The sequence below is a fragment of the Ictalurus punctatus genome, chromosome 11 (assembly GCF_001660625.3).
Source record: "Ictalurus punctatus breed USDA103 chromosome 11, Coco_2.0, whole genome shotgun sequence".
In the NCBI taxonomy this organism is placed as follows: domain Eukaryota; kingdom Metazoa; phylum Chordata; class Actinopteri; order Siluriformes; family Ictaluridae; genus Ictalurus; species Ictalurus punctatus.
The window spans coordinates 10,175,524-10,187,890 of record NC_030426.2 but is presented as its reverse complement, the minus strand read 5'-3'; the positions used below and the strand labels follow the sequence as shown (position 1 = coordinate 10,187,890).

Genomic DNA, 12,367 nt, shown 5'->3' with positions numbered 1-12,367 from the left:
TTTCCTCCCACTTCCCTGCCTACTCATCTCATAACATGCCACTGTGAAGTGACTATACTCTAAATTGGCCCTAGGTTTAAATGAGAGCGTAAAGTGCTTGCCCTACAATGGATTGGTGTCTCATCCAGGTTGTATTCCTGCCTGGCTCTGGAACCATTTACATTTATGGCATTTTGGCAGACACCCTTATCCAGAGTGACTTACATGTATCATTGATGCAACTGAGCAGTAAGGGCCTTGCTCAAGGGCCTAGCAGTGGCAGCATGGCAGTGCTGGGATTTGAACTCACAATCACCCGATCAGTAATCCGACATCTTAATCACTGAAGTACTACTGCCCTAACCACATTGACCCTCACCATGATAAAGCAGTTATTGAAGATGAATGATAAATAAACGAAAAGTATCAGTTTAATGTAGTTTAATGTATGTTGCACAAGTTTATTTAACACCCTAGTGAACATTCTTATATAACTCAATGAATGAATGAATGAATGAATGAACGAATTAATTTTATTCAGAGTTACTTATTTGCATGCATGATGGCGAATGGAGGCATCAGAAAATGCCAAGAAACAGAAAATCAGTACTCCCATTTTTCTAAACATATCTTTAAAGATCTGAGACATTTTGCTTATCAGTTCATTAATGTATTTCTGCAAAGCATTAAAATACACTACATGGCCAAAACTGTGCAATATTTAGACGAGCTTGCAATTTTAAAAATTACTGCAAATTTGGGCCAAGATGTGTCATGTGAGACGTGCATTTAATCAAAGCCCTCTTTGATTCATGTCCGTTGAACATGAGTACAGCTAAAAGTTCTCATTTACCAACAAACATCACTGCGAGAGACAATTTCAATTTTGCCAATTCAAGTAGTTTTCCACAAACAAAGCACAAAAAATTCTAAGTTACATAAAATTTTGAAAAAATCTGTAGCAAAATCAAGCATTTTTGGCCGCAACAATCACAAAAACACTCAGCGAAATCCTGTATGGACTGAGCATACAAAGACGTTATATATAATTGTGAGCTCCACCTTTGTGGAAACTGTTTAGGGAAGAACCATGTATGGGTGGGAAGTTCAGGTGTCCACATCCTTTTGGCCATATAGTATATTAACTTACAAACCATTTCTTATAACTTAGCAGAAGTTTACTAAAAAAAATAATAAAAAAATAGACATCTAAAATACAGTTTTATTAGTCCTTATGAATACCTTATTTTTTTAGATTAGTTTTGACTGTCATACAATTAAAAAAGGAGATACAAATAAAAAAAAAAAGGTGAAATTCTGATAGGTTCAGTTAAAATAACGTCAAACATTAACATTACTAACATGTTTTTATGTGCTGAACCACATTGTATTGTGTCATCTCAGTGATATTTTTAGGGATGTAAATATTGCACAATAATAACAATATTACAACAGTACAGAACTGCATGACATATATTTCCACAAAAGCGTACAATCATATCTGGATAGGGGAAGTCACACAGTGTCTTCTGCTGTTTTATTGCCTCTGTTTACTTGCAGTGCAGTAGCTGTCTCCTTGTCTGCGATGTCTATGGTGGATTCTTCCTCTTTTCTTTTTGTCTGAGATTTTCTCGCTTCCTCCTTTGCTTCCTTATCCAGTAGCCTGTAGTTAATGCCCATGAAGATAAAAAGGAACATGCCTGCAACCATCAGGACTATTCCACAGGTTATGTAAGTGTACTTGTAGTCGTGGTAGATGTCATTAAATTTTCCTGTCAATGAAAATACAATTACTACATAAGTAAACAAGTAACAGATCAGTATGTGAAATGTTTTTAAACATGTTTTAAGACTAAGAAAAGAGACTGCTATAGGGAAGTTTATCTAATAGAACTATATGCATTAGGAAAAAAGAATCAGAAACACACTCACCCAGCAGTGGAGGGCTAATTAACACTGGTCCACACTCCACAATGGTGACCAGGCCCACAGCACTGGAGAAGCGCTGGACTCCCACCAAATCCATCAGGGTCTCAAACAGCACACAGCTCAGCCACCCAAACCCAAACCCAAAGAAGATTGAATAGATAACAAACCCTAGATAATCAACTGAAAGAGGTGCAAGAACATGGCACACACCATTAAACAGAACAGAGGCTGCAAAGAAATACTGTATCCTGGGTCGCACCCACTTGGTGTTGGCCACTGTTCCCATGGATGGCCGCACCACCATGTCCACAAAGGCCAGCACTGAAAGTAAAAAAGCTGCTTTCTCTTTTGGAATATCCCTACTTTTGGCAAAATTACTGAGGAATACTAGGGGAGTGAAAAGGCCAAAGAACATAATAATATTGCCTATGAGGTACAGGAGGAATCCACGGTGTTTGAAGAGAGACAGATCAATGAAACTGTTGATAAGCTGCATCACTGTCTTCTTCTCTCCATCAGAACTAACTTCCTTCACAGCAGGTTTGGGTTTTGGCCCAATAGGCCTCATGAGAGATCCAGCTACGCAACAGTTGAGCAGCAGTCCACCCAGGATTAGGAAACTGCCCCTCCAACCAAATTGGTTATAAAACCAACTGTTCAGAGGAGCTAAAGTGGATAGAAACACAGGGCTGCCAGCCATGGCAATGCCATTTGCAATGGGCCTTCTTTTGTAGAAATATTTGCCAATCATAGTAAGGGATGGGTTGAGATTGAACGCAAGTCCCAAACCTGTAATTTCAAGAGAAAAGAAAGTGAACACATTTCCAAATAAAGTTGCATTATTCCCTATATAACACTTTTAAGTTGAACATCGGTAAGCCAACCCACCTCCTACAACACCCACAAAGAAATATAAGGCCTCCACTGTGTTGCAGAAAGATGCAGCAATGAGTCCAGCTCCTGAGAGGCAACCCCCTGTTATCATGATCGGACGACTGCCATACTTATTCACCAGAATACTGCTGACTGGACCTGTGGATAATGAAAAATAAATGTTTTTGAAAACATTTTATAATAAATGCAATTGTATTTACAATACATTTTTGATATTTAATTGTATTTTACAATAAATTTAATGACATTAAATGTATAAATGACTATTGTTCTTTAGTTTCATTTACACATGACAAATTGAAAGAAAAAAAAATTATATTTTGCTGTTGGTGGTGGAGAGGACTGTCTACCATGTCAGTCCAAAATCTCCCATAGGTTTTCAACTGGGTCAAGATCTAATGACTGGAAAAGCTATTCAAACCATTCAGTGAGAAATTGTGTACTGAGGATTGTCATCAAGATATAAATGTCCCATCAGGATGTAAACGTTTCATCACATGAAGGTGATCAGCCAGAATAATGCTATATTGATTTGCATTGACTCTTTCCTCTAAATAGACAAATGGACCTAAACCAGGCCAAAAATACCCTCTACAGCATAACAGAAGTACTAGTTTTCCTTTAATTGTCGAACAGCTGCACACAGCAAAATCCCCAGTCTTGAATTAACACCTAGTGTTGAATAAACTCTTTCAGAGCTCATTTGTGTCCAATTGGATATGAATAATACTGTAGGTGTTAATTCAACACTGTGGATTTTACTGTGCATAAATTTATTTTTTAAAAAGCTTTACAAAGATTTTCTTAAACTGCAATTGCTAATGCAAAATGTATTAAATGTGGAAAAATCTGATATAGTTTACTATTTAGACATTAGAGGGCACTGTTGCTTTAATATTCTCACATATGACAGCAGAGGAATTTGATATTCCCTGCTGATCCTGTGCTATCACTAACCTGCAACTTTACCCTGTTTCCCTCAATTACTGAGCACTTCAAACATCAATAGGTGGAATACTAAATGAAAATTAATTATACATAATATTTGTGGGTAATATATGTTGTATCCTAGTGATAACATGTGGTAACTGGGAGTTTTCACATGTGAAATCCTATATCGATGAACAGCAGTAATCAAAATGATTAATTATAAGCAGCATGGAATACTGTGGAGTCTTTCAACTACTATTATCTTGTTAAAGCAGTGGTACACTCTTCAGGTTCTTTGGATGGTTAAGGATTCTAGGTTATGAAAGAGAAACCCTCTGTTGTATACTTCTGTCTAGGCAGTTCTCCCAACAGGGACAAACCAAAGAATTTAACAGAGCCTTTCTTTTAAAGGATGTACTGCTACCTGGAGTTTATTGTAGAAGCTGAACAAGACAAACAAATATAAACCAAATGTAATGACAAAGCTTAAAATCAATGCTTAAATATATGATTTTCTTCCCTGGCATTCATTCATTTAATGTATTAAAATCATGAAAACATACTGTTCGCAACTACTACTACAAATCTTCAATGACACCAAAGACTGAAGTGGCAGTGCAGATCCAATGTCACTTTTACAAAACTATTAATGTTTTTTCAAAATATAATAAACTACTATACTTTATGCTGATACATTTTGGGCTGCATCATTTTATAATTATTGTTAATGCCTTTACATTTGTGGTATATGTATATCTTTTATTATGTTTCAAAATGCATTTTGGTGGATATGTTCTGCCCTTCTTTGCACGATTGTGATGTCAGACAATTTACATATAAACACCTACATTTACTACCTATTATTAGCTCGACTATCACTGAAGTGATTACTGCAGTCTATAGCAGAGCTGTTGGAGCAGGGGATGTATGGGGAAATGGCTAAATGTTGAGCTGTTCCTAGTTGTAAGAAAGTCATTGTATAGCCTTCCAAAAGAATACAATCATGGATCTAATGTCTAATTATCTATTAATGATCATTTGGTATGAGCATTGGTTAGGAGGCTAGGGTTAGGGTTGGGGTTAGGGTTAACCCTAACCCTAACCCTAGGGTTATCTGGGGTACGGATGCACCGCTAACATATTTGCTATTTCCTTAGTCATGCCAATAACTGCATTATTTACATTCTTTGTTGTAGAGCTGGTTAATTCTACTTTGGTTGTAGAATAAGACTCTGCTCAAAACATACTGTAGAGCTACAATTGTAAGTGTTGAACAGATGAAATTATTTTCGCTATTTACATTTTTCCATATTATATGGGAAGGTATGGTATCTCTTATTTTACATATGAGGTCACCCCATCATACCAGAGGTTATATCTTAAAGACACAGTAACAAATACAGCTGGTTTAATTATAAGGAATGAAGAGTTTGGAAATAGTCAGGTAAAAAGGAATTATGACTGTTTTTTAGAACATATGACACCATTCTTATAAGTGGATTGCAAGGGGAAGAATGTATAAATGTACAATGGACTGTTTTATTTGTCCTTTTTATAATCCACTTTATACAACTAGAGCCAACATCAAACCTGAAAAAGATTACATGCTCACACTAATCTAATGCAGAAATGCAATCTTGTAAGAGGATATTATATATTAGAATCTGTGTTCCCAACTTTTTAAGCCTTCCGATTTCCTGCTGATAAAACAATTATTGTACTGCAAAGCAGGGTGTATTTGCCTTATAATGCCTGTGATGTGGAGTCAGACATTGACCACAATTTAGCATGGGTACTATTAAATGAAAATAAGAAATACACTCATCATGAATACACTGATCATTAACTGGCTGAATAACTGAAAATATACTGGCTATTTACTATTTAATTGACATGTCATAAGATCAAAGCTAATCAGAGCAATATTGCATAAAGTAATGAAAGGTTTCAGAAAAATGAGGGACAGATTAACAGTCAGTTTTTATACTTGGTTCAGTTGTAAAACATGCAAAACATTCACTGGAGAAACATGCAAAAACTGTACATACATATCAGCGTGTCTTTTGCTTTTAGCAAAGTGACTTTGGATTGTTTATCCTATCAAAAGTTGAAAAGAAGGAAATTGAAATATGCCTCAACCTGTTATGCTATAACACCACAGTGTTGAACAGGCACAAACACAATCTGACAGTTATTGTTCAGTGGCTGCCTAGGTAAACAGCAAAAAAGTCAGAGTGCACAGATGTTTACTATGTGAAAGGGAGAGGGTTGTGATAAAGCCTAAGACAAGAATTGGTCAAAACACTGGAGAGCATGATCACCTCAGTGTAAGAGATGTATTCTTAGTCTTGGAAGTTTCTGTCTGGCACTATCATGGGAATTTCTTTTTTTTGTACTTTCACAGGCACCCAGTCATATTTGTGGATGCATAGGTTCCAGAAAGACCATGACCAATGAAAGTCTACCTTTCAGTTCAATAAGAAAAAAGCTTATAAAAGTTTGCTAATGTATAGTGTAATAATAGTAGGACAAAAACAACACAGTATTCACTTCTAAACCCCATACCACTGAGTACCTAGTTTTCGTTTATTTATTTGAAATAATAACTATATAATAATATTATCACAAAATTTAAATCATATGAAGCTCAAGAGATTGAATTAGTCAGGTATAATAGAAAGCTATGGCATAGCAAACAGCATATCAAATTGTTTACTTCACCATGGTTCAATATTGTATACTTGTTTTTTGTAACAATGTCATAATCAAATCCAAAGAAAAACCTTTTTGTGTTTTGGCTGGGTCTGTGCTCTTTTGTTCTGGCTTTGGCAGTGTGGGTTTACGGAGGTTAAATCTACTAGCATTTAGCCTTTGTTTTGCCAGTAACATCCCATTATACAGTTTTATACATGTGACAGGCTTGTGAGGATCTGCCATTTTAACTACACTTCTCAACTTGGTTGCCTTGTTATATATCTGCCATTTTGCTGAAACCACAAAGGAATCCTTAAAAAGTTCAAAACATGTTGATGCAAAAAGTAAAGAATGGGTGGAAGTAAAACAAATGCTTCTCACAAAATCTTGAACTAAAAAGCATATGCTTCTGTATATGTGCTTTGTACTAAAATTCCAGTGTAAAGTTCATGTCTTTATAAAGCTTAACTAACACTTATTTAAAATGTACCCTGTAAGTAAGTGGATTACACAAACTTTCTAGGTCAGTTTACAACTGTGGTAATTCTCTGCCACAGATTTTTAAGATTAAATACAAAATACTCAATATCACAAAAAAAACTTAATAATATGTATTAAATGTATTGAATATAAGCACAACAAATTGCATTCATCAATATATACACCAATTAGCCACAACATGAAAACCACCTGCCTAATATTGCGTAGCTTGCCTTCTTCCCATAGTGCACCCTGGTGCCATCTCTTCCCCAGGTAAGAGATGCACACACACCAGGCCATCCAAATGATGTTTTAATATTTTGAGAGACTGCATTTTTTATTTCCATGAGCTGTAAGCCGTAATCATCAAGATTAAAAAAGACTTAATATTTCATTTAATGTGTAGTGAATCTAGGATTCATGAAAGTTCCACTTTTTTAATTAAATTACAGGAAAAAATGAACTTTTCCATAATATTCTAATTTTTGAGATGCACCTGTATGTAGCATGCAGTTGAACATGTATTTATTATAAAAAAATGCTTGACTATATCCTAATCAGACATAACATAAACCTAAATAAATAATTTAAAAATATATTTTATATTTCACATACCAGTAACACTTTTGACAAATATTAATGTTTACACTTAATGCTAAATATTTAAACACAAATAATAAAATTAGACAGCCCGCTACCAAAGTTGTAATAAGGCCCCTTTGTTGTTTTTGCTCACAGTACACTGGAACTGAAGTTTGTAACACTATCAATTGCACCCAAACTACACTTGACCCATGTGAACAGTTTTATTTTGTTCATTTAACAGTTTTGTTCCTTTCATATATATATATATATATATATATATATATATATATATATATATATATATATATATATATATATATATATGAGAATGGTATTTGTTTATAATGAATAGTTAACAGTCAAATCTATCATTCAAATCTATTTCTCAGTACATACAATCATGTGGCAAAGAAATAGGAACATGTGGCAAAAGTTACAACTGCTGCCATGTTGCATCAATGTCCCACTGTTTAATTACCAAACAAGTACAAGATCCAGTTCCTTGACTGCTCATAAAAAAGATGCACATTTAGTGTCATTATAGTTTAACATTTAACTTTATTACCCAAGTTAAAACAGTGTAGTGTATTTTGTTCCTGCTCTGTATGTACAAAAGCAATTTGGTAGCCTATAGTCGCTCTGACATCACTCAGCAATGCTCCACTTCTTTCCTGTATTTGACAGTAGTCATCTCAGCTCTTTGCAACTGCAGACGGAAGCATCTCATCTCCTGATCTCTCTCCAAGGAAAACATCTGACACCCCTTGCTCTTAAAATAAAAGGCTGACTGAGAACACAGGCTCTAGAGGCAGATAGAGTTGCACATTCAGAGCTCTGTCTCACAGAGTAGTAATGTTTAAAGCTGATCTTGTACTAAACTAGCTCATTCTATCCTTGAAAACCATTCTATTTAGGCCATTTCAGATAATGAAGTCTACCGAAAGCTTCATTATCTATGTCATTCCCTCACCGTTCACATCAGTGGACTAAAGGTGTTGATCCAAAGCTTAGTAAAAGATAGCTAGGAACAACTTTGTCCCATCTGGGATAAAGGATTATGTAAATGAAAGTAAAAGACACAAGAAGAGGCTTACAATATTAAACAGACTTGTGCTGTAAGACTAAACTGAGTGAAAGTTTGTGTTGTTAGTCCTTAATCTGTTTAAGAATCAGCGTTTCCTAAGTTATACTGATGCAGATTTGCTTAATAAAGCAAGGTGTATGGAGTCTCAAAGAGCTAGCTCTATGCTTATAATCCTCATTTTCAGGCCAACCAAATGAGCAGATAGATACACTATATGACCATCACACCCATATTTGGGCCTTCCCCAAACTGTTGCCCCAACAGTGGAAGCACACAACTGTATAGGATGTATAGGTCTTTGCATTACAATTTGGAATTTATGGCCTAAACCTGTTCCAGCATGACAATGCCCCTGTGCACAAAGCAAGGTCCATGAAGACATGGTTTGCCAGTGTTGGAGTGGAAGAACTTGACTGGCCTGCACAGAGCCCCGACCTCAACCTCACTGAAAATCTTCAGGATGAACTGGAACACTGACTGCACACCAGGCCTCCTCACCTGACATCAGTGCCTGACCTCACTAATGCTCTTGTAGGCAAATGGGCAAATCCCCATGGCCACATGCCAAAATCTAGTGGAAAGCTTTCCCAGAAGAGTGGAGGATATTATAACAGCAAAGGGGGACTAAATCTTGAATGGAATGTTCAAGAAGCACATATGGGTGTGATGGTCATTTGTCCACAAACTTTTGGCCATATAGTGTATATTTCTAGTACTGAATAGTTATCATTGAAAAATAACTAAAGTAATGTATTTGCATCAGTATGATACAAGAGGAAAATAAATGTTTCATGTTTTTAATCCTTGGAACTACTGTAGGGGAAGTTCTCAAAACGTTCTGCTATAGCAGTTAAATGCTATTAATTAATTAATTGAACAGGAATTCAGAGGCACAAATCAAATATTTATTAGAGTTGGGGTGCACTTAGTTCTGCTGCCTCTGACTGCCTTCTACTCAAGATGGAATGGTTCTCAGAAACTCCATGTACTGAGTCTCTAATGGACAGGGGCATTTCAGCGCGGTCTGCTTTATCACATCTGACTCAGCTCTAGAATGCCTTAATAATCAGCCAAGAAGTTGAATTATGTGTGATATACAGTAGAAACAAAAATATGTGCGGTGCATGATGTCCTCAATAAACAAACTGAGAATCAATACACGAAGAGAAGCCAGAAAGAATGCTTCATATAACCAGAAAAGTAGATGTCCTACAAAAGACTTTTCATGCACAATTTTGTCTCACCTGCTCCATACATGACAGCTAGCATGATGGATGAGATCCAGGAGACTTGGCTACTGGTGGCTTGAAAGATCACTTCAATATCTTTGAAGAACACAGTGATGGACTTTGGGAAGGCATAGGAGAAACCAATAGAGATGAAGGCACCAACTACAACTGCCCAACCCCACCCCCCCTCTGGAGGAGTGTAACCAACAGGACCACCAACTGCAAGCGGCATGGTGATATCTGCACTAAAGGACAGTTGGGTGTCTGTGAGGAGAGATTAGGGCTTTATTAATTCAAAGGTTGACAGGATACCTTCAATTTACTTCAATTATAAGTATGGTCCAGTATCATAAATTTTACATTAATCAAAATTATTCAAAATTAAAACTATTTTAAACTACTTGTCCCCTTATGGTATTGAGCAGAATAATCGGGAGGGAAGAGATGTTCCACAAAACTCTTCACAAACAATACATGGGCTCTCATAACAACACATCCATTAATCCATGCTCATTACAAAGCCGTTCTAGGACCATAATTATAATAGTTTTTAAATGTTCCCAATTCTTCAATATTATTTCATTATACAATATGTCACACAATATGTCATATACTGTGCCCTCCACTAATATTGACACCCTTGGTAAATATGAGCAAAGAAGGCTGTGAAAAATTGTTTTTATTGTTTAACCTTTTGATCTTTTGTTAAAAAAGATTCACAAAAATACTCCACGCTCATGGACTTTCTGACCCCAAGAAACAACTAACTTCTGTAATTCTCTAGCAGTGATCCTTGGAGATTTTTGGGCCACTTGAACCATCCTCTTCACAGCGCTTTGACACAATATAGACACACATCCAATTCCAGGTTGATTCATAACATTTCCAGTTGACTGGAACTTCTTAATTATTGCCCTGATGGTGGACATGGGCTATTTTTTATTTTCTTATAGCCACTTCCCATTTTGTGAAGCTCAACAACCTTTTACCGCACATCACAGCTATATTCCTTGGTCTTATCCATTGTTATGAATGACTAAGGGAATTTGGCCTATGTGTTACATCGTATTTATACCCCTGGGAAACAGGAAGTCATGGTTGAACAATATCCTGTTCCTAGTCACCCAGGTGTACTAAAAAATATATATTTTTCTCATATGAATTCATAGGGGTGCCAATAATTGTTCCACACCTATATATAACAAAAAATATAAATATATTTTTTGATAAACCTGTGCTGAGCTTGCAATTGATTGATATCCATGAGAGTATTTTTGTGGAATTTTTTTTTAACAAGAGATCAAAAGGTAAAACAATAAAAACAATTTTCACAGCCTTCTTTGCTCCTATTTACCAAGGGTGCCAATATTAGTGGAGGGCACAGTATATGACATATATTGTATAATGAAATAATATTAAAGAGTTTAAAAACTAATTTAAAAACTATTATAATTATGATTATTGAAAGGCTTTGTAATGAGCATGGATTAATGAATGCAGAGTTATGAGAGCCCATGGATTGTTTGTAAAGAGTTTCTACCAAGGGTGCCAATATTAGTGGAGGGCACTGTAGGTAATATGTACTAAATATAATGTTTATTAGCAAATTAGCGAAGCTGAAAGCAAGACCTGCACAATTTATAAGGCAGGACAGAATGGATTTACAGATCAAATGTTTTAAGACCACACAGGCACACTGGATTAGTAAGATCATTCACTCTCACAGGTCACATATTTATCAAGCAAAGCTCTTACCTTTTGAAAACCACTCAGCACGTTCTCAGAAGACAAAAAACAAACTCCAAAACACACTAGTTCTCCACAATACAAGACAGGAATGCTTTAGTATTTAATGGTAATCGGTACACTCAAGGCACTGACACACAACTGAATTTAGGGATATCACACGCACCACAGGTCTTAATGATATAGCAGGCCAATCCCAGATTCAATTTCCACTGCTATACTGAGATCAGTGCTGCTCTTATTGGCTCTTGAGATCAAAATAGAGGTCAAAACATAGTCCTATTGGCTGCACAGAGTGTACTAGGACTGCCCACTTGTGTCTCCTCTCTCCACCTTCTTGTCCTTTGCTCCAAATTCTTATCCCTCAGTTCTGTTTTAATAGGACCCAAGTTCTAACATTCACTTCCTGAAATGAATGTTTAAGTATATAAAAATATTAGGCCTTAAAGGATTATTATGATGTGCTGAGATGTATTCTCATTACCACACAGGTGGGTAATATCAATACCCCCGTTAAAGACTAAGTTCTCCCAAATAAAGCAAGGACAAAAAGTTACCTGGGTAGGATGGAGGTTGATGTAAAGGAAAAGTCCACCCTTAAACGCTTTAAATATGTTTATATTGAAATATTTGTGACATGTTTAGTAATTCTGGTGCTCTTAGTTGATGCTGAACATTTGTATTCCGGTGATGCTGCTGTGTACCATGCTGATATCACAGGTCTCAAAGTTCCAGACTGCAATGCAGCTACTGTATATGATGCAGATGTTCTCTATGTCTTTTTAGAAATGGATGTAAATCCCACTAACACAGAGGT

The 12,367-nt window shown here is 36.0% G+C and overlaps 1 protein-coding gene across 1 annotated transcript; it reads right to left on the bottom strand.

The window, feature by feature from the left end:
• Positions 1-494: 494 nt before the first annotated feature.
• slc16a1a (solute carrier family 16 member 1a) lies at positions 495-11,744 on the bottom strand. Its single transcript, XM_017480441.3, has 5 exons — positions 11,560-11,744; positions 9,820-10,068; positions 2,797-2,940; positions 1,912-2,697; positions 495-1,751 (listed from the first exon to the last, which is right to left on the bottom strand). Exons 2-5 carry the CDS (start codon positions 10,034-10,036, stop codon positions 1,495-1,497), a joined length of 1,404 nt encoding a protein of 467 aa, XP_017335930.1. The 5' UTR covers positions 10,037-10,068; positions 11,560-11,744; the 3' UTR covers positions 495-1,494.
• Positions 11,745-12,367: the final 623 nt, after the last annotated feature.

What these genes read in the sequence shown, in the direction of transcription:
- slc16a1a (XM_017480441.3), bottom strand. Translation starts at nt 10,036, where the DNA reads ATGCCGCTTGCAGTTGGTGGTCCTGTTGGTTACACTCCTCCAGAGGGG. An exon ending in CTTTGTGGGTGTTGTAGGAG is followed by an intron (nt 2,698 to 2,796) that starts GTGGGTTGGCTT and finishes TTGAAATTACAG; the next exon opens with GTTTGGGACTTGCGTTCAAT. An exon ending in AATTAGCCCTCCACTGCTGG is followed by an intron (nt 1,752 to 1,911) that starts GTGAGTGTGTTT and finishes TTTCATTGACAG; the next exon opens with GAAAATTTAATGACATCTAC.